Source organism: Spinacia oleracea, chromosome 4 (assembly GCF_020520425.1).
Source record: "Spinacia oleracea cultivar Varoflay chromosome 4, BTI_SOV_V1, whole genome shotgun sequence".
In the NCBI taxonomy this organism is placed as follows: domain Eukaryota; kingdom Viridiplantae; phylum Streptophyta; class Magnoliopsida; order Caryophyllales; family Amaranthaceae; genus Spinacia; species Spinacia oleracea.
This window is the reverse complement of record NC_079490.1, coordinates 99,911,050-99,933,871: the sequence shown is the minus strand read 5'-3', so window position 1 is coordinate 99,933,871 and position 22,822 is coordinate 99,911,050. Positions and strand designations below refer to the sequence as shown.

The 22,822-nt window shown below is 36.9% G+C and overlaps 1 protein-coding gene and 1 long non-coding RNA gene across 2 annotated transcripts; one reads left to right on the top strand and one right to left on the bottom strand.

Moving 5' to 3' along the window:
• Positions 1 to 4,878: 4,878 nt before the first annotated feature.
• LOC130472472 (uncharacterized) lies at positions 4,879 to 6,825 on the bottom strand. The gene is made up of 3 exons (XR_008932852.1): positions 6,751 to 6,825; positions 6,560 to 6,659; positions 4,879 to 5,084 (listed from the first exon to the last, which is right to left on the bottom strand). It is a non-coding gene; the product is annotated as an uncharacterized lncRNA (long non-coding RNA).
• A 5,108-nt stretch (positions 6,826 to 11,933) lies between these two features.
• Positions 11,934 to 13,014, top strand: LOC110801510 (uncharacterized). Its single transcript, XM_056842033.1, has 2 exons — positions 11,934 to 12,251; positions 12,892 to 13,014. Exons 1-2 carry the CDS (start codon positions 11,934 to 11,936, stop codon positions 13,012 to 13,014), a joined length of 441 nt encoding a protein of 146 aa, XP_056698011.1.
• The last annotated feature ends 9,808 nt before the right edge of the window (positions 13,015 to 22,822 follow it).

The window sequence follows — 22,822 nt, the reverse complement described above, 5'->3', positions numbered from 1 at the left end:
CGAGAGAGGAGGGTTTCCTCTTTTCTTTCTTTTTTTGTTTCACGTGAGTATGGAGGGAAGAGAGAGGAGGGTTTGGTTTGTTTTTTTTTTTTTACGTGAATGAGGAAAAGAGAAGGGAGTATGGTTTTTGGGTTTTGTTGGTTTGGGCTTTGCCCAATTGGGCTAGGAGTAGAATTTAGGTTGCTGAATCCGAAATGGTTAGGATTTGCTTTCTAATTTCAATAGAACGTGATTTCAAAATCCGAATTCGTTTTAACGTAAAATTCAAAATCAATTTTGATTTCATAAATCATTAAAATATTCAAAATGTAATAACATAATTATATTTTAATTACATATTCATTTCTAAAATTCGTAAATTACATTTAAATATATTAAATATACGTTAAAATATATAAATAAAATATAATAAAATTACGGGGGATTACATCCAGCGCAGGTGGTACTTTCGAGTACCACCCTAAGTGTTGGTTTTGGTATAAATAGGGAGCAATCCGGATCACTTTTCTTGCACCAATCCTTCCCTGCTCTTCTTCACCCTCTACTTCTTCACAAAAAAAAAAGTAAATGGCTGTGTCTTTTGAAAATGCCTTGAACTCTTGGCTTGGTTTGCTAGGCAAACTGGAGAAAAGGGAGCTAGATGGCATGCATCTTGGGGTGCTCGTCTCCTTTCGGTTTGTGAAACTTGATATGCATTTCGTCCATGCTGCTTTAGAGGCTTGGGATTCGATTCACCACGTTTTCCTCTTTGGTAACAATGAGTTATGTCCCCTCCCTGTGCCATATTGGGTTGGCCCCTTATGATAGAGCCTTTTATGCCTAGTGTTGAGAAACACTTTTTCTTGGCTTTTGAGAGGTATTTGGTTCTGAAGCCCCCACTTTTGAGTGTTTTTGTATATGGTCGAGAGGTGGATTTGTCCCTCTTTATCACTTATTTTGCTGGTCTTGATGTCCCTAAGGTTTATCGCTTGGGGGCTTTGAGTTTTTGTATCTTTGCTCGCTTCCTCTTTTCGAAGTAGGGGTTTGGCAATGGCGATGCCTCCCTAATAGATCGAGATTTTGGAGCAGTTTGCTTGTAGTAGGGACCCAATGCTGCTTGTGATTGGCGAGACAATGTTGGGCCTTGATATATTGAAGTCGGACCCCTCTTCTATGCCGTCGGGAAGCCCGGTGCTACTCCAAGTAAGAATCTGGAGTTTCTTGTGTACTGAAATTTATACTTGTATTTTGAACATTGAATTTTGAATTTATTTTTTGTATTTACCCCAAGGTCTGGCTTATGGAGAGACTCATGTTGGTGGCACAACTAGAGAACATGGCAAGCTACAATAGGAAGGGATTCACGAAGCAGCCTATGATGTATGGCCGGCTTTCACTAGATAAGTGGCGCTGCACACTCTCGGAGATTGGATCTTGTATCAGGCGGGTAATTCCATGGTGGGGAATTGCTGTTATGAGACATGCACCTGGCTCTGCTATTTTGAGGGTGCCTAGCCTTTCTATGTTTGTCTTCTACTCTCCTGCTCGAGTGATGAGACAATATGGCTTAAGGCACGAAATCTCGGACTGTGCTAAGGCCCGAACCCCTTAATACAAAAAAATTCGAAGTTTCCTCAATTAAGGGCATCATAAAAATCAAAATTCAAAACCCAATTGTTTTTGAAAGCATGACCTTCAAATAAATTTATCAAAGCTAATTCGATTAGAAGGTTGGAATCAAGTGAAGCAAAGTTCAAAGCCTTTTCACTTCCACTAAACACACTTCCTAAACACATTTCTAAACATACTTTGAAACACATTTCCTACAAATACAATTTCAAACACATCAATCCTATACTACAAAGATCTGGGGTTTGGCGACTATGCTCTTGAGTCTTGGCACCTTGAGTTGTAACACCCCGTCTATTACAGACAAAAGACGTTAGCGGACATAACGTCGAGACAGGTAATGTTACTCTAAGGTTACTAAAACCTAACAGAATTATAAAAGGAGATACTGACATAAAATACTTAACTGAACTAATCCCAAAAATAAATAAACAATTGTAAAGGAGGCGTAACAACCTCATAAAATCCAACAAGCCCAAATAATACTGAAATGAAATGATCAACTTGAAAACAACTAATTCTAGGACTCTCTGCTCTCATCCCAGAACTTAGCAGGAAAACTAATCTTCACCTGCAAGAGACATTTAAATTTCCACATGAGTGGGGAATAACTAGCAGTTCTCCCAAAGCAGTAGAATCACATAATTAAACATAGAATAAGTATAGAATCAACCAGAGTATTCCTGCATACAAGACACGTTTACAGACACGTATTAACATAATTTACATGACATTTCATGGTAACACAATTGTTCAACAGATGAGAGGTTTACAAAAGTAAAATTATATAAAACTGTAAAAGTGATTTAATAACTTCAAAATCCTTTAAAAATAGATTCCTTTCAACAGATCCCTTACAACAAAACAATTGAATTCAAGGTTAACTTTCGAAGAGAAATGCGAGGAAGAAGATGAACGCCGGCTGTCCACGGTTCGCCTCCAAAGGTTTGTCTGATCGAAACCAACGAACAGTTTACGGGTAGCGACCCCTACTGTCCGCGTCTAAAATGGCCAAACTCCCGATAGATGGATAGATGCATACGAGACTTACACTATCCGGTTAGATGTATACGAGCCTTACACTAACCTCGGACGACGACAATTAACCTAGGTAAATACTACTCGAATCACGGTACAAGTAGTTGGCATTTTTCCAACACCATCAAATCATGACGTTTAATGGTTGTCTTACACTCACAAATAGGAAAACGCTTATAAAACTGCTTAAATCATTTCAAACTGCAGAGATGCCTAACGGTCTTACACTCAAAATTAAACTGCAGAGATGCCAAACGGGCTTACACTCAATGTATTTTCAATATAGAAAAACAGGATTAATAACCCAAATTTTATTCACCAAAATCATTTTAAGAATCCTATTCTCAAAATATTTCTTTTGAAAAAAAGGAGGTCCTCAACCTAAACATTATAATTTGGTGTAATATACATTGTGTGGGTTCGGGCACGAGGTAATTATAACGTGACATTATGATGTACACCGTACACAACCCGTGACGAGACGGTGCTAAATACAGTATTATTCTCCCTAGAGCACTGCTACGTCGACAATTTATATTTGCCCATTCACTATTTATTTATTTTCAAGATTTACTTATCCAAAATATTTTACACGGTTTTGTTAAACTCATTTTTAATAAAACCTCATTATAATATATATTATTCCTAAAATTATTCAAAATCAGAAGTTAATTAAGTAATCATACAAGCATTTTAATCAAGTTAAAACACATAAATCTTGATACCAAAGCTCACGGTTCAGCCACCACTAACTAATCAAGTCTGTGTACTTTCATAATCTAAGATTCCTAATTACATGATCCTAGTAAATAATTGGTCACACTAATTTAACATCATTTTCTACATGGGGTACTAGCAAGAAGAGTTTGTAAATAATCTTGGAAGCTCACGGCAACAACTTGACCACTTTCATTCCATTATCAACCATGGTATTGACAACCTAGCTATCTTATCTTACTATTTACCATTATCAAACTTTGCATAGCTAGTTCTATCATTCTATGCCTACCATTTTAACACTATATTGTTTTAGAATGATATCTCAGTAACGACATTCTATTCATTGAGTTTAAATATATCATAAGATTAATTGTTAACAACATAAAACCAACATAAAATCATCACTAACAACCCCTAAGTTCACGTGAAGTATGAATAGCAACCAACTTACGATTCGGTTAACATACATATTAAACACAATAAAATCCAACCCTAATTAACATCTAAACTTAATTAATCTACCCTAATTACATAATACTTTTGATTGGGTTAGGTTGCTAGTTACCTCTAATCGAACTTAAAACCCATGAACAAAGGAGGATAGAGATTGATGAATAGCTCCTTAAAACTCTTGATTTTGATCAACACGGTCAATCTAGTAGCTTTTGATATTATTGTGGCCTGAGTTAATGTATTAACTTAGGTTAAAAGTGTATGAGTTTTATGGAGAAATTTGAGTGAGTTAAATGGTGGGTTTTGGGGATGGTCATACACGGCAATATGAAGCAGAGTTGGAGGTTGTTAGATGTGAGAAACAATAAGGGGAAAGTGGGGGGGGGGGGGTTGTTTCATGGACATAGGAGCTTGTAACCGAATGATTTTATTCCGGCCGTGAGTAATGAGTATTGAATTTAACTTCACATAATACATACTAGTCTTATATGCACGCGATGCGTGCGGGAGTATATATATAAATCTTAGATAATTAAAAAAAATTAAAATTGTGTTATAACAAATAATCACCAAAACTAATAAGCAAGGAAAAATGTTTATAAAGTTTGATCATCTAAAGAAAAAAAATCCTATAAAAGTATTGGTATATAAATTGGTATCTCAATTAATTTTTCCTTCTCTACATCCAAGAGTTTATTCTCACATATGATATGTTTTCTTCAATTGCATTAAATCTTCCATCCCTAGCATTTTCTTCCAATCTGGCGTTGCTGCTGTCTATCTTCGACTTTCGGCTGAACCATTTTCGATTTCATGTCATCATAATCAAATACGGAAGGGTCTAGGTTCGGGAGGTTTGAGATTTGCAGAGCATCCCGACCAGCTTACCACTACAAATGTAGCATATTTTTTTTTTTTTAAAACAACAAAAAGCTTAAACCCTACATAACCAGAGCAAAAACACTCCAAATATACCAATCAGTACAAAAATCAATCCCTAGCTTCGAAATGCGGATTCCATTTTACATCCAACTATTCAAAATCAAGATATCACCACAATTAACAACAAACAATCCCACATTAAAGAAATCAAATTCAATTAAAACTACAACAGCCCAGAATCCAAATTTAACAGATCTAACAACCTAAAAGACGCTACCCCTAACTAACAAAAACAAAATAAACGCCGATGACTCAAACACCTCGTGGGTTAACCTTGGTCCCACTCCGCACAATAAGCAGATCCCAAATCCAATAGATATATGCTGCAAGAAAGCCAGGGATGGTCATAACGTTTAGCAAAATATATAATATTCAACAGAGTGGATACAATTAATCGCAAATTAGAATGAATTCAGAATTAAAACGACATGTGAGACTTTATAACGTGCGTGAACAGAATTAATGGTACCAAACTTCAGACAAAAGATACTCTGCCACTGGACTTTAACCGAGCCCACTCTTTGCTCACTTACACTTTTGGACTCTAGAGTATCTCCTACACCTAAATGAGAAAGATTGCTAAAAACATACAGCTTACAACCACATACCTCAACATTAATTATGTTAATGTAAGGTAAAGATAATCACCAAAAACAATGTTACTATAATCCAGATGCGTGAAAGCTCAAATTTTTCTGTTTTTCAACTCAATAGAACACAAATTCTTGAAGTGATGTAATTTGATGTTTTCTTGGCGATTTCATAGACGAAAAACACGAAAGGAAAAGTTACTTGCATAGAGTTGCAAACACTATTAATTTAATTAATGAGGAGAAGTCCTCTGCATATTTTCCCCTTCTTCATAGGGGATCATGATCGCATTAAACTTTGGGTTAGAATATCATAGCGATTAGACTATCATAGCGATTAGTTTTCAGCATGGTTATAAAAACAATGTTGCTACCAGGATTCATTAGACTTTGATTCATGCTTAGTGGCTATTGCTTATGCTGCAAAGAAATGTAGCAATGACAACTTATGACGACATTACACAAACCAAATTCCTGCCAACTTTCAATTACGATATACATAAATCCCTGGGTCGTATTTTCATTTGCAGACAATAGAAATAATTAGAACCTAAAAAAACCCAATTACCTTGGTTACTTCATTCCAATGAACAAAATCAAGAATTACCCACATCAGGCAATTGACCATTATGTCATACCTAAACAAAACTACTTCACTAATGTTACAACTGTATTTAAATTCATAAGGGGAAAAAAGATTTTCAGAATAAAAGGAGAAAAGGAGGGAAATGATTAGAACGGGGGAAGGGGAAAATGAAAATGTTCAAGTATCTAAACTGGTTGACTTTAAGTAAGATAAAAAACATGACAAAAAGATCACGAAAGAAAATTGGAATTGGATCATACTTAGACGCATGTTTGTGGTCAAAATTACTTACTTTGAATCCTTCAAATGTCTTCACTTGAAAATGACAAAAAGATAATTGAAAATGAGCGATACCCAACAACAGTAAATTCAACAATACTCACCGAAAAATACAATCAATCCAATTCATATTTTTAGGGTTTAAACATGAATTAAAGAAATCCCAAATTTGAAAAAAAAACACAAACTTGATCAGAGGTCTGTATTTCTGAAATTTGAAATTCAACCTAATCTAGCAAAAACAAACACATAAACTTGATAACCATATAAATAAAATTAAGAAACAAAAAGAAGCATTACAGTGGAAATAAATTGAATGATTAAACCGTACTTGAATTCATACCTGTTCGAACGTGATGGGAGAAAATCCGATTGAGGTGATACTTTCTTGTTAGACCTTAATGAAGAAGTCCAGTAAACCTTTGCCCTTTTCATTCGCGAAACTGCAATCGGGGGAAAAAAGTGTGACCCTACTTTGACCCTAATTTGACTCTGAAAATGTTAATTGCAGCTAAAATCTGGAAACATTCTTACCTTCTTTGTAAGCCATTCATGTTTATCAGTTCCAAATTAAATTTCCACCACTCTGCAAAGCATCAATAATCAACACTGAAATAAAATTAAAATATGGTTTGAACATCAGTTGCCAAACTAAAGCCATAGATTGTCATTAGAAACCCAAACAATTTTTCCAATAACAGTACTATATTCTTTTACAGTTTTATTTACAGCTCAAACTTTAGTTAAAACTAATTGAAATGATTTGTGTTTGGTGGTATCAGCATTTATTTGTGTTGGTAATGATTTCAATTTTCTTCTTAATGTTAGTAGAAAGAAAGTCCCTTGTTAACCATTATTCAAGCTGTAAGGCACAATGATTAACCATTGCCATGCAATATCCGCATAGGTCCAAAGACGGGCTAGCGAATCCCCAGAAACAAACCCCATGATCCAAACTACAGTGTCAAGTGCAATATCGCATCAAAATGTTCAATGATCTGGGATGTTTCGAGATCGACCACTGATCAACAAAATAAAAACAATAACAGAACTCTAATTCAAAGAGAAACAGTTTATACACCATTACAAATTTAAATAGAAAATTCACTGTTTTTAGGGATTTTTAATGCGTATTTCTCCCTGAATCGAATTTGACTGAAGTAAAAACAACAAAATACAAAACCTAGATCTGATAAATCCCAAAACCCAAAAGCAAACCCCCCCAAAATCCATAACAACTTACAAACATTAGGCTAAAAGCGGAAAAGGGTTTGTTGGTGAAGAGACTTACAGCGGAGGGATTGACCTCTTCTTCTTCGAAAGGGTTGGGATCATAACGACCTGCCATTTTCAAAAAGAAATGATCAGACCCATGATTATTTCATTAAAAAGAAATGATCTTGAATTATTCAATTTCATCAAAGCAAGTACTATTTCAACCAAAATCAACCAACCAACCAACCAACTGTCAAATCCCATAAAAATAAAAATTCCCAAATTTAATTTTGTGACAAAGTCCAAAAATCATGAAATTATCAGAGAAAAAAAGCACGAATTTTCATTTTATTTACTCATTTAGTAGTCAAAATGATCCAAGAGCTAGTAAAACAAAAAGTATAATTATACAAAACTAAAACTAACCGAATGCAACATTTAGCTAGAACTGCAAGAGAATTTAATAAGAACATCAACAAAACACAAAATTTCCAGAAAAAAAAAATAAAGAACAAAAAAGTGAGAAAATTTCCAAACCTTAGCACGGCGGTGAAGAGGGGCAGCCATCAAGCAAATATGAGCTATAGCATCAAGATTAACCTAATTGAAGGAGAGAGAAAATGAGAATCTGTAGAGACCTCCAAAATCGGTTTGACTCTAAAACTAAACCCTAAATCAAAGCATAAAAAAGATTTATACTCCAATTGAACTCGAATCAAACTAAAATTTGAAGAAATACACTGGTAAATCCGCTAATTAATTATAGGTCTTCAACGAAACCTTGAATTTAAAAGAAATTCAAATCACAAAATCTGCAAAATTAAAAAATAAAATAAAATTGAATCGACATTCACTCATTTCACCTTGCTCGCGCAGCAGCAGCTTCCGCCCATTCATTAGGAGAGAGAAAATCAAATTCTCGAAGAGTTTCGAATTCAAATTTGGGAAAAACAAATAAGGTGACATTGGAGATCGAGAGAGATTCGATGGTTTTCTGAGATCTTTGTGATTGTGTTTTCTGAGATTTGATTTGTGGAGATTCGAAGGATTTGGGGGTTTATTCGTTTTTGATTTTTTGGATTTTTTCGAGAGGATTTGAGGGAGGAGAGAGAAGAGAGCGACGGGAGGCAGGAGAGCAGGAAAGGTTGAACGTTACTGAATAAAAGTAGCCTTATAATTGAGATTAGCTGTTGAACGGGTGAGGGTATTTTTGTATTTTTGCAATTGGACACGAAAAGTTAAATTACTAAAATGACCTCAGCTCTTGGCTTATATAATAGAGATACAAGAATGGTGTAACCGCTACAGTTATGGATAAGTAACACTACTAATTAGGCTGCAATTAAAGCAACCATTATACTAAAAGCTAAGAAAGAGTTGTAACTCCCAGTCATAAAAGCAAATAAATTTTTGAGAAGAGAGATTAAATTGAAAGTTAAAGCTAGATTTTAATTTGTAAGTCAAGACTCGCGGTTAAACAATGAGAAAATAGATGGTTAGATAAGTAAAATTATATTTATTTATTTTTGTTAAATAAATTAATTGGAAAGGAAAGGTTGGTAAAAAAAAAGTATTATATATAATATAATTAAAGAACTAGTAAATATAACTTAAATTTTATCTTAAATATACTTTTGAATGTAATAATATTATACTATTAAAGTGCCAAAATTTATGGGGTGTTACATGAGTACTACCCCTTGCCGTTCTTGCGATCATTCATCAATCTTCCCCTTGCCCAAGCGGCGGGATAAGCAATCAGCTAATCTTCCAAGACGGGAGGATGACGAACCTCCTTTGCACCCAGAACGGTCAAACACTGGACGGGCTACACTTCTGTCACCTTCTTCATTATCAATTGATGCAGGGCGTTTAGCTCTAGAACCTCGGGCTCCCACGGACCCGTTCGAATTATTGGATGAATCGTGAAAATACTATTGTTTTTTAAAAGTGTTAGATTTTCAATTTTTTGAGCCTAATTGGAATCGACGTTCTAAGTTGAACTCAAGAGATCAGATCTATAAATTCAGTACCGAAATATGTTTTAAATTTTTTTGACGTTTTTATGTTTAATGAATTAAAACGTGAAATTTACCGACATTAAATATTAATTATAATATCTACTCGACTTATAATTAATTAAATTTCTTGCTACTGGTTGTTTATGATTATTATGAGGTTTAAACATTTATTTCGTTCATAATTTTTAATTATAAACCCTGATTCCAAAACCCTAAATTAATGATTTTTATGATCGAAAATTAATTTTATTAAATGGTTAGAATGGAAAATTTGTTAAGGCAAGCAGGGGAATATTATTTCATGTTTAAATTGCTCATTTAAAAGTTGAAGGATTGAAAGTTTGATTGGTTTCGTTAATTTTAATAGTTTTCCTAAACCAAATTTGTTAAAAGAATCTTAAATTTAAATGTTTAGAACGATTTAAATGTTTGGATTGGTTTATTTAAAGAATTCAATTTTTTGTTGATAATAATTGTTCGTTAAATTTGAATAATCGTTAGCCAAAATTTATAAATTTCGTAAATTGGACAATTTGAAATTTTATTAAATCAAGCACTTTAATTATTTTTCGTAATTTCAAGCGATTGGAATTGTTGTAGTTATGCAAAAATTTTAAATCGTGCATTTTCATTTCGTATCATCAAAATTAGATCCGATGTTCGATGGACGAGCAAGCCATTGATGGTTATTATCCGTGTGATATGCGGTGTGCGCGGAAAGGCGTCGAGCCATGGTTGGGCGAAGCATAAGCAGCGGAGAGCACTTGCCCTCGTGCACAGGGGCACGCCGCGTGCCCTGTGCGATGCTGCTATGTTGCGGCGGGTGTGGGCCTTGCAGCCTGCGCCTTGCGCGACTGATCTATTGCACTAGGCAGCAATGGGTTGGGCGCAAGCCAAGCCCACATTGCATTATTTTGTGTAATTCTTGCTTCGGTTTAATTCAAGGCCAAAATTTTTGGGCTTTGGGCTTATTTTTGCACGTGGCGGCTTACATTGGACTTGCTTAATATTTAATTTTATTTGACTTGGCTGTGCGGTGAGTTTAATTATTGAAAATTAAAAGTCCAAACGGTATTGATATAATTGGGAACCGTTTAAATGAAATTATATTAATTAATATTCCGTAGGACATTTATTTTAATTATTTTAAATATTTTATTAGAATAATATTAAGGATTAATAATTTGGAATTGATTGATATTTTAGAGCGCGTTTACATGAACGTGATTTAAATTAATCATGTAATTATTTGTAAAGCTTAATTAGGCCATTCGTTTTAGGATACGAATGGATGAATGAATAGTATATCATTATCTTTTGTAGATGATGCAGGTGACTAGTATGGCCCAACTAGTATAGTTAAATACGGTCTGCGTATCGTTTTGTCTTTGAATGTAATGTTTTTAAATATGATCTACATACCATAAAGTTTTATGTAATAATTAGATTATTAATTCAAGTACTCCTAGGTAGTTTATTTAAAAATTAGAAGTTAGCATTTTGAATGGTTTTCAAGACGGTGCCAGGCTAACTAGGTGAAGAGAAGATTGGATGATTCAAGACCAAGAAATTGGGGCCATACTACTTCACCAAAACATTACATATGCTTTTATACTTTGCTATATCTATATTATGCATGTTTATGCTTTTTGTATGTTTGATTAAGGATTTAGTTCACTAAATAATCAAAACAACATAAAAACAAGTAGGTCCTTAGAATATAGAATTAATTGCCTTCCCAATCAAGCACTTACAAAAATCTTCTAACCTAAGATAGTAGGTTTCCGCCAACGACAGGTGCTATTTTAGTAATCTTAGATGGTGAGGTATCCCAAAGAAACATGTTGCTTGTTGTTTCAACTCAAATAATATTGGCATATGTTGTGGTAATGGAATAATTTATGGCATTAATTTATTAACCTATAGTAGTTTGGATATTACTAGAAATTAGGTTTTGCTTACCTAAAATCTTAAAAGAATTAAGACAAGCCAAAGCATGCTTAATACTTAGAGACTTTTAGGGTCTTGGATTCGTTTCATTCATTTGCGGACCATGATTTATTTGCAAGATTGAAATGCTTAATATGTTTAATGATCTCATGTTTGCATTTATTTTAATGTTACTAAAGTTTATGAATTGTTATTTATCGCAAATTCTTTTTAATTGTAGTAATCAATAAAAACCAACAATAACAACTCTTTCAATTGGCGTTTAATTTTCGACAAAAAGAAGTTGAATGGCAATAACTTCATCGGATGCAAAATGAACTTCAAAATAGTTCTAATGAATGAGGAAAAGGTATATGTCCTTGAGGAAGAGTTACCGAAAATGGTTGGGCCGGAGGTAACTCAAGCTGCCCTTAATAGTTGGATCCAGGCCAACATGGATGTTAAATGTGTGATGCTTGCATCCATGACTCCTGAACATCATAAAATAAACATCAACTTGTATTCCTATCAGATCACTCGGAGTTTAAGAACATGTTTCAGGACCAGGCGAGAATCGAAATATTCAAAACTCAGAGGTTGATCCTTGAGACGAAGCTCAAGAAAGGAGAACTAGTCAGTGCACATGTTTTTAAGATGATCGGATTTTTTGAGAATATGAGGGCTCTAGATCCTGATATCTCTAATGAGATGTCCATTGACATCATTCTCAATTCACATTATAGTGGATATGATCAGTTCAAGTTGAATTACAACATGAATAGTATGGAGAAACCTCTTATTGAGCCTCATGGTATGCTGAAGACCGTTGAAAAGACGTTCAAGAAAGAGAACAAGCAAGACATGCGTATGGTGCGTAAGGGCAAAAGCTTCAAGAAATCTGGTAAGGGAAAGGGCAAGAAGGGTAAGGGGAAGGCTATGCCCACACCTAAGTCCAACAACGCCAATTCTGGTAAACAGAAGAAGGTGAGTGTACACGCCTACGTTTGTCCTAGGCCCGAAGCAGTGTGTTCGATGATGAAACCAAACACTGATTGACTAAGATTTCCTAAGCATACGACAAATTACCTATGACTGACTGACAATCCCAAAGACCATATTTCCATTATTAACTGCTATTTATAGTAACTGCTATGCTTAACCGCTACCCAGAATAACAATTATATAAGATAAATTTTCAAGTGATTACGTTGCATTACAATTATTCCTTGAAAAAAATATAACAGTTGTATTCCAACCGAGATCCTTAAAAGAGATAAAACTGTGAGTAAGATATAAGTTCGGATATAATCGGATAAATCTGGAAAAGTGGGAGTGAAACACCAGCTATATCTAGGGCTAGGCACACATGCGCCAGAAATAAATCCAACGCACCAAAGTCAGCGCAAGAAAATTCTGGTGCTACAGTTTGGTTCTCACCCAATCACTGCAAAGATAAAGTTTTGAACAGTTGTTAAAGAATCAACATGAATCTCATCTGGCGCTTTTCCAGCTAGCGCAAGAAAATCATAGCGCTCCTGATCAGAGCGTTATAATATTCGGGTGTTGCTGGTTGCATTTTAGTAAACTTCTATCTCTTCGGATATTTATCTTATTCCGACCTGTTACACTATAAATACTACCCTCCGAAATCCCGAAAATAACACACAATCAATACAAAATACCCTAACCTTGGGTATTGACCGAAGCTTCTCTATGTTATGTATTTGCGACCGTCTTCCATATTAACACACTGTTAAGCAGACTATGCTAGCACTACCGCTCCGTCTAGTCTAAACATTGCCGAAGTTCTGACCCAATATCTAGCCTAACACACAAAACTCTGGAATAAACTCATCCCATAGTCAGTCAGTTGTTAGGAAATTTGAAACAGAAAAGGAAATCTAGCAAAGTCAAGTGGTTAGTGTTTCAGAGAACCGCAGTATAGCCTACGCTATATTATAACTTGAAATCTACCTTTTTTTATCACTTTCATCACCATATAAATCTGTTCACATAATCTATTTTATTAATCATGCCTAATAAGAGAATCTCTGGACAAACCTGATTATTGCTAAGCACGTTGATTTAATCTAAATCACTATTTTGACGTCGTTTTAGATAATTGCTTGTGCATTAAAACCAACTCATATTAGGAATGTAGCATAACGCATGTCCCTTTCTTCGTCACCTTGAACTAGGCCGCGTAAGCGAATGTTGGGCACTTCCGTATTAGTAAACGTCCCCCGAACTCCCAATCTCTACTCCGCTGGATATACGTTGAGCGATCTCCACAACAGGGATCGCAAGGGAACCTATGCCCGTTGTGAGTCAAATATGTTAGAATTCTTGGCATATCACGATAACTAGGTTTTGTCAATTTTCTTCAATGTAGTTGTAAAAAAAAATGGCGACACTTAAAGACTAGTAAAAAGAGGCTAACCCCCACAGTTAGTCCCTGTTTACTTAATAGGATTGCCAGATCCCGAGGAGAAAGTAAGTTAGTCCGTATTCGAGACGCTTTCTTCGAAAAGATACGCACGTCCTGTTTTTCGATCCCCTCACATTGACAACTCCACTGGGGAGTATACTGAAGTAATTTGTGCAAGTAGTGCGCTGATAAGGAATCCAAATAGAATAACTCGAACGCTACGTCACAATTCACTTCCTTATTAAGTAGGGACGACCTGAAGTATTCAATGTGACGAATGATCGCGACAAAATTGCATACCAATCTTAGCTTCCTTGGCATGTATCATCTCGGAAGTTGAGAATAAGGACACGTATCAGCCTAAGGGGTGCACGCACTTTAGATGTTGTCCACTCGACACATTCGCAATTTAGCACATCCACCCAAATCAAACCGTTTATCTCCTAGGTCCATTCACGGTATATGCCACTCCACGTACCTGAAGGAAATATGTCCTTCACCCAAGGTGCATTAATTCTAATACCAAGGTTCAGATTAATTGCGAAAAATTAATTCAGTGTGATCAAGTGATCACAACAGCTAGCTGGAGCAATGCTTCCGATCAGTGAGTTCTAATGAATATTAAGCTCACAACTTACCCTTCACTGAACCTACAAGGTCACACCAATGGCACGTAACAGATCACCGGATTAAATGAATCGGAAATTCATTTAATAACTTTTCGGGAATAAGTTTTGGAAAACGTATTATACGATACGACCTTGCATCGAATCGTATATCGTATTGCGAATATTCGTAAGCTGGGCTAAACGAATAAATCGTATCGTACGACGGTGAGTCGTCGTATACGAAACGATAAATAATATCCGGAACGATATTAGCCGCGAATACGAAGAGCAGCCCACGAGCCGAATGCACGAAGCATTCAAGGCCCATGGGCGCATGGTGCGCAGCAACACAAGCACAGCAGCGTTGGCCCAAAGCCGAGCGGTTGCCTATGCGCGCGCGGGCCAGAGGCGACAACGCAGCAGCAGCAGCGCGCAGCCCATAGCCGAGCGGTTGCGTGTGCGCGCGCTGCGTGCTCGCTTGTCGTGTGTCGCGTGGGCTTGCTGGCCGGTCATGTCCTTTTGGCTTGGCCGGTTAGTAAGGTTATTCTAATAACCTACACACCCAAGTTTTCCATAACACAATTCAATTACACTCTAACCCTAGACACTCTGAGAACCCTAATTCTCTATGTGCCTCCAAACTGAGTTCTTCCCAAAAGCAAACACTCTTGATCGATTGCCTAAGCTACGATTATCAAGACGGATCTGATCGTGTCAGTGAACCAAGTAGAGGAACGACAAGTGGAGTTCTAAGTTTGTGTTCGTTGACAGATTACTAGGGAAAACATGTTGCGACTAAACCAAAAATTAGAACAAACTTATCTGATTCGATGAACTGAACGAAGAACAATTGTTGCGTCGTGGACACCCACTGTCCTAAAAGATGATTCCGCGCTACCTCCCGGTGCAGTAGAACAGAATGCGGTCGCCCTCCAGGATTAGCGTAACTCCGACGTTGTGTGCAACTCACAAAGCCGGATGGAGTCAGAACATATGCCCAAAACCGAGAGCAATTCTGTGTGAGAGGAAGAATGTGTTTTCGTATTTGTGTGAATGATTTTCTGTGTTTGAAGGAAACTGAAACTCTGATTTAAGTAATCAGAAGGAGAGCAACTCAACAGACAAAAACGGCTGAGGGAATGAATATTGCAACAGCCAAAAACGGTCAGAAACATTGAATGTAGTAACGGACGTAATTAATGGTAATTAATCCAACGGTTACGTAATCAATACAGATTCCCGTAACAATGACTTAACCAAAACGGTCCAGTTACCAAAAAGAATAGGGTTGACCCACAAAACCCACCCCACGCCCGCGAACCGCACGCCCAAGAGCCCAAGTACCAAGTACCAAGGCCCAAGGCCCAAGGACCAAGGCCCACGGCCCACGGCCCGAGCCCGTCCCGGCGCGCGCGTGTGTGATGTGTCCACCCATACCACTCTCACGCTTTCTTAAACAAGAGTTACACTCATTCCCCAATTAATAAACAAGGAGAATATGAAGAGTTTTTTCCATGTGGGACTCTTTTATTTTCACTCACTTTTTTCCCTTTGTGTTTCCCAATGAGAATTTCCAACAATCCCCCACAGGTTCGAATATGCGGAAAAGAAAGGAAAAAGGAGAAGGATATTGGTTTTGGGCAAAACAAAACAATTGAATAGGTGCCAATGTCTTTCGACTTGAATTAACACTTAGTGACATTTAAGCTATGATCTCTTTCCTAACAAGTGACTTTCGTATTGAACTTGATAGGGAGTTAGAAACCCGTCACTTAAAGCACGCAACTGAATATGTATGACATTCTGACTCCGCGAATAAAGTGACGCCTTATACTGGCCATATGTCCGACCTGGATATGCTCATAGGTGCTCTAGAGAATAGCCCACATCGCAATTCTCATAGGAAGCCGCCACACTTCCACACCTACGTAGGTGAATCCCATCAAGTGTGAGCTACCTTCACACCACCAAACATATGGTATGGGTTCATTAAGAGCCGTATGCTCAACCTCTTTCCGATTGTAGCAAGCACATTATAACATCTAGGGGATGGACAAAAAATAAAATTTTGTGCTTCCGTATTATAACATAATGTCGTCCTTTGAACTCTGTGAGTAGGAGTTCGTTATTTTACAATTCATTCAATGGGCTTCAAGCCCATCCCTTTCGATGTTTCCAAAACTAGTTTTCTACATAGGCCTTTCGTTAACGGATCCGCAATGTTCATTTCAGACTTTACATAGTCTAGTGATATCACCCCACTTGGTAACAATTCTTTGACGGCCTTGTGCCTCAAACGAATGTGCCTTTTCTTCCCATTGTAGGCATGGTTGTTTGCCACAGCAATAGCCGCTTGCGAATCACAATGAAGTGCAACTGAAGGAGTTGGCTTCCCCCACAGCGGAATATCTGCAAGCACATTTCTCAACCATTCTTCCTCATGACCTGCCAATTCAAGAGCAATAAACTCAGATTCCATAGTAGACATAGCAGTACAAGATTGTTTACAAGATTTCCAAGATACAGCTCCACCCCCTAGGGTGAAAACATAACCACTGGTAGAGTTAATTTCATCATTTCCAGAAACCCAGTTGGCATCACAATAGCCTTCCAAAACTCCTGGAAACTTGGAGTAGTGCAAGCTCGAATCCATGGTACCCTTAAGGTACCTAAGCAATCTCTTCAAAGCATCCCAATGTTCATGACTTGGGTTATGAGTGTACCTGCTCAATCTACTCACAGAATAAGCAATGTCAGGTCTAGTGTAGTTCATTAGAAACATAACACTACCAATAATCTTAGCATATTCAGATTGGCTAACAGGATCACCATTATTTTTCTTTAAGTGGATGCTTGGATCATAGGGAGTCCTAACTGAATCGACGTCAAAAGAGTTAAACTTTTTAAGTAATTTTTCAACATAGTGAGCTTGGCTAAGACAAATGCCATTTGGAGTTCTCTTGATTTTTACTCCTAAAATCACATCTGCCTCACCCATATCTTTCATTTCAAATTTAGAACTTAGAAAACTTTTTGTCTCATTTACACGATCCAAGTTAGTCCCAAAAATTAACATATCATCCACATAAAGACAAATAATCACACAACCATCAGAATCATGCTTAGAGTAAACACAAGAATCACCTTCATTTACATGGAACCCATTACCTGTCATAGTCTTGTCAAATTTGTCATGCCATTGCTTTGGAGCTTGCTTAAGCCCATACAAAGACTTGACTAATTTACAAACCTTATTCTCTTGACCAGGAACAACAAACCCTTCTGGTTGAACCATGTAAATTTCCTCATCCAAATCACCATTTAAAAATGCAGTTTTAACATCCATTTGATGCACAACAAGATCATGAATGCAAGCAAGAGCAATCAAAGTTCTAATAGTAGCAATTTTAGTGACAGGAGAGTAAGTATCAAAATAATCAACACCATGCCTTTGGGTGAATCCCCTTACCACAATTCTAGCCTTATACTTGTCAATGGATCCAGTGGATTTCAATTTTTTCCTAAAGATCCATTTACAAGTAATGGGCTTGCAACCCCTAGGCAAATCAACCAACTCCCAAGTATTGTTACTTAAGATTGACTGAAGTTCACTATCTATTGCCTCTTTCCAAAACACTGCATCAACAGATTTCATAGCCTCTTTATAGGTTCTAGGGTCATCTTCCAAAATAAAGACATAAACAAAGTCATCATCAATCAAGTAAGGTTCAGTTAAGAAAGCAGTAATAAAATCATCACCATAACTGGTTTCCTTTCTTGCCCTCTTGCTCCTCATTGGCTCCAATTCAGAATTCACATTAGAGGTGGGAGGAGCAACAGGCATACTGGAAGAAGTGTTAGAAGAAGGCACATCATTGATACAAGATATTTTCAAAGGAAATACAGTTTCAAAAACACGGCATCTCTTGCCTCAATGATGTTACCACCTGCATAAGAATTGTTAGCACCCTTAACAAGAAAATGATATGCAGCACTTTGGTAAGCATAACCAATAAAAATACAATCAACAGTTTTAGGACCAATCTTGTCCCTTTTGAAGCTGGGTATAGCCACCTTTGCTAGACACCCCCACACTTTCAAGTAACTTAGGTTAGGTGCACGACCCTTCCATATTTCGTATGGAGTCTTGTCTAGCTTCTTGTGAGGTACCCTGTTCAAAACATGACAAGCAGATAATATAGCTTCCCCCCACATGTTATCAGAAAACCCTGAACTTATAAGCATAGAATTCATCATATTCTTCAATGTTCTGTTCTTCCTTTCAGCAATCCCGTTCTGCTCGGGTGTGTAGGGAGCCGTTGTCTCATGTATGATCCCATTCTGCTCACAAAATTCCTTAAGAGTGTTAGGGTCATACTCACCACCCCTATCACTCCTAAGTCTCTTGATCTTCCTATCAAGTTGGTTCTCCACTTCGGCCTTGTATTTGAGGAACATTTCCTCAGCCTCATCTTTTGACCTGAGAAGATAAACCATGGTAAATCTTGAGCAGTCATAAACAAAACTAATATAATACCTTTTACCACCCCTGCTCTCATAATTTTTAAAATCCCCCAAGTCACTATGAACAAGCTCTAGTACTTCAGTTTGTCTATCTATTGATTTAAATGGCTTCTTTGCAAACTTGGCTTCAACACATACTTCACATTTTGCAAAATCAGTTTTAGAAAAGCTGGGAATCAAGTTAAGTTGTTTAAGCTTTTTAATTGAAGCAATGTTGAGATGACCCAACCTTGCATGTCATAAATCAATAGACTCAGCAATATAAACAGAAGAAGTACTAGCATTCTTATTCATAATTTCAAGTTTGACATCAAGAGTAAATAAACCCCCATTACAGAAACCCTTTCCCACAAATTCCCCATTGTGAGTAATAACAAGCCTATTAGAATCAAATGAAAGCTTCAATCCAGCCTTCATTAGCAAGCTACCAGAAATCAGATTCCTACGCATTTCTGGAACATGCAACACATTGGTAAGAGTAATAAGTTTTCCAGAGGTAAGAGTGAGAACGATCTTCCCTTTGCCTTGAACAGTTGCAAAATCTGAATTACCCATGAAGACATTTTCACCATCAATTTTTTCGTAGGTAGTGAACATGTCTTTGTTGGTGCAGATGTGTCTCGTTGCTCCAGTATCAACGATTCATTCAGCAACATTACCTGTCAAGTTAGCTTCTAAAACAACAGCAATAAAATGGTTAGGATCAGAAACTTCATTAGCTTCAGCAAGGCTGGCTTGGTTCTGATCAGGCTTCTTCTTGGATCTGCAATCTACAGACTTGTGACCAGTTTTCCCACATTCAAAGCATTTCCCCTTGAACTTATACTTCTTTGGTTTCCCTTGAGGCTTGAAAGGACTTCCCTTTCCCTTAAACCTATCAGAATATGCATTGGGCTTGGGTTCTACAAGGTTAGCCTTAGCGGAACCGGAAAACACATATTCACCCTTATCCTTAATACGATTTTCCTCCTCAATTTTCAGGTGACCTACAAGCTCCTCTAAGGTAAGGTCCTTCTTTTTATGCATCAACTGATTTCGAAAATCTTTCCAAGAGGGTGGGAGTTTCTCAATTAAAACTATAGCAAGAGTAATATCACAAATACCCAAACCCTCGGCAGCCATAGCAATGCAAATATTTTCATAAGGATGAATCTGATCAATAATTGGTTTATCATCTTGAACTTGAAAACCTAACCACTAACTGACACAATAACGCTTAGTACCAGCATCATCAGTTCCATACTTCTTTTCTAATGCATCCCAAATATCCCTAGCATGACCAAACCCCATATAGATGTCAAGCAATGCATTCGACATATGATGCAGCAACATGCCCTTACATGTCCTATCATCTTTAGCAAATTTCAACTCAAAAGCATGCAATTCAGTTTCATCATCAGGTTCGACAACATCATCAAGCACATAAGCAATCTCAATTTGTTCTAAATAGAATCGCATCCTAACAGCCCAACGTTTATAATTCTTGCCATCAAGAGGTTCTAACTTAGACATATAAGGAATCATGAATTTCGAAGTCAAAGCCATAATAATCGTCTTTTAGATTGTTGCGACTAAACCAAAAATTAGAACAAACTTATCTGATTCGATGAACTGAACGAATAACAATTGTTGCGTCGTGGACACCCACTGTCCTAAAAGACGATTCCGCGCTACCTCCCGGTGCAGTAGAACAGAATGCGGTCGCCCTCCAGGATTAGCGCAACTCCGACGTTGTGTGCACTCACAAAGCCGGATGGAGTCAGAACATATGCCCAAAACCGAGAGCAATTCTGTGTGAGAGGAAGAATGTGTTTTCGTATTTGTGTGAATGATTTTCTGTGTTTGAAGGAAACTGAGACTCTGATTTAAGTAATCAGAAGGAGAGCAGCTCAACAGACAAAAACGGATGAGGGAATGAATATTGCAACAGCCAAAAACGGTCAGAAACATTGAATGTAGTAACGGACGTAATTAATGGTAATTAATCCAACGGTTACGTAATCAATACAGATTCCCATAACAATGACTTAACCAAAACGGTCCAGTTACCAAAAAGAATAGGGTTGACCCACAAAACCCACCCCACGCCCGCGAACCGCATGCCCAAGAGCCCAAGAGCCCAAGTACCAAGTACCAAGTACCAAGGCCCACGACCCGAGGCCCGAGCCCGGCCCGGCGCGCGCGCGCGTGTGTGATGTGTCCACCCATACCACTCTCACGCTTTCTTAAACAAGAGTTACACTCATTCCGCAATTAATAAACAAGGAGAATATGAAGAGTTTTTTCCATGTGGGACTCTTTTATTTTCCACTCACTTTTTTCCCTTTGTGTTTCCCAATGAGAATTTCCAACAAAACACGCTTCAAACGTAAGTATGCTTAATCTGTGCTTTATACATATTTCCTGGCTTTGGGGATTATTTCCGCACATGTTATTATGTTTAACTGTATTCCCCTATAGTACCGGATAGGCCTTGACAAAATTCGTTAATGAACCCGGCTACTCTGACAAGGGCCAGTCGGGGAACTGGCGATAGGATTGGTACACTTTTGACACCCAGCCTATCACACCTTAGAGATTAGCATAAAACTAAATGCAAATTATATCTGAATTCATGCTCGTTGTTAGTTTCGTGTAGAAATTTTACGTGCTACAGGAAGCTAACCAACCAGACACCTTGTTTAAGGTTAAGACCGTTGTCAAAATCTATAAAAATGCTTCAAAACATCGAAAGAAACAAATAAAGCTAAGAATCGAGAAATCGGAGTTGCAAATTTCGCTACCCTAGACAGCGCTATAATTTTCCAGTGCGCACTTACGGTGCCCAAGAAAATTGTAGCCCCTTACCACGAGGAAATATTTAAGCCAATACGGCCAAGCACCAGATATTAAAACCACTGGTCCGTTAAGCTCTATACAATTCATGTGCTGCCCTTTGAAAAGCTATTATATTGCAGCGCCTTATTTCTCGCAATTAAGTCAGTAATTTAGAAGTTTAAAGTTAAAGTCGAACATTCGTGCAACTGATTCAAAAGACTAAAATACGCATCTACCTTAAACATTACGTAAGTCGGGCTGGAAATACCCCTTGTAAAACGCATATTCAAAATTGTGCCGAAAGTATTTTCACCGAATTGAGTCTAATCAAGTTTAGTCGCAAAAAAAAAACAAAAAACAAAAAATTTACCCGAATTAGCATTTGCCGATCAAACCCAAAGGCCAGTACACGCGAATTATATCCTTTCGTGCCGGAATGCTGAATGTTTGAGTGCACAAAAGATCAAACAAAGGGTTACAATACTAAAAAATAGTCTAAAAAACCGTGCAAAACAAGGCAAAGAAACCTTACTTTATACGGTGCCTAGACAGTAGGTCTCTTAGCATAAGAGACCGGGGTTTTCACCTGGTTTCTTTGATATATCTAAGAAACCGATTTTTACATAAAGCTGGTTTCTTAGATCCATTCCTATAAATTTAAATACAAAGAATAATAGACCGAAATGATGAAATATGCGGTTCCTTTGACTACACTAGGAAACCACTTTGTTACAAATTGTGGTTCCTTTGATTTTTTTAATAGACTGTATTTTAAGCATCTACGGTTTCTTTGATTCTCCTCTATTATGATCGTGTGTAGTCTAAGAAACCAGATTAATTAAATATCTAGTTTCTTTGACTTTTTTTTTATTTTTTTTTTATTATATTTTAGATGGATGTAACAACCTATAAATTATTGGCAGATAATTATTTTCAAATTACACAGTTCCTGTTAGATTCCATACAATATCGGAATTGGCTCAATGATATGATAATAAACCACCATATATATATATATATATATATATATATATATATATATATATATATATATATATATATAT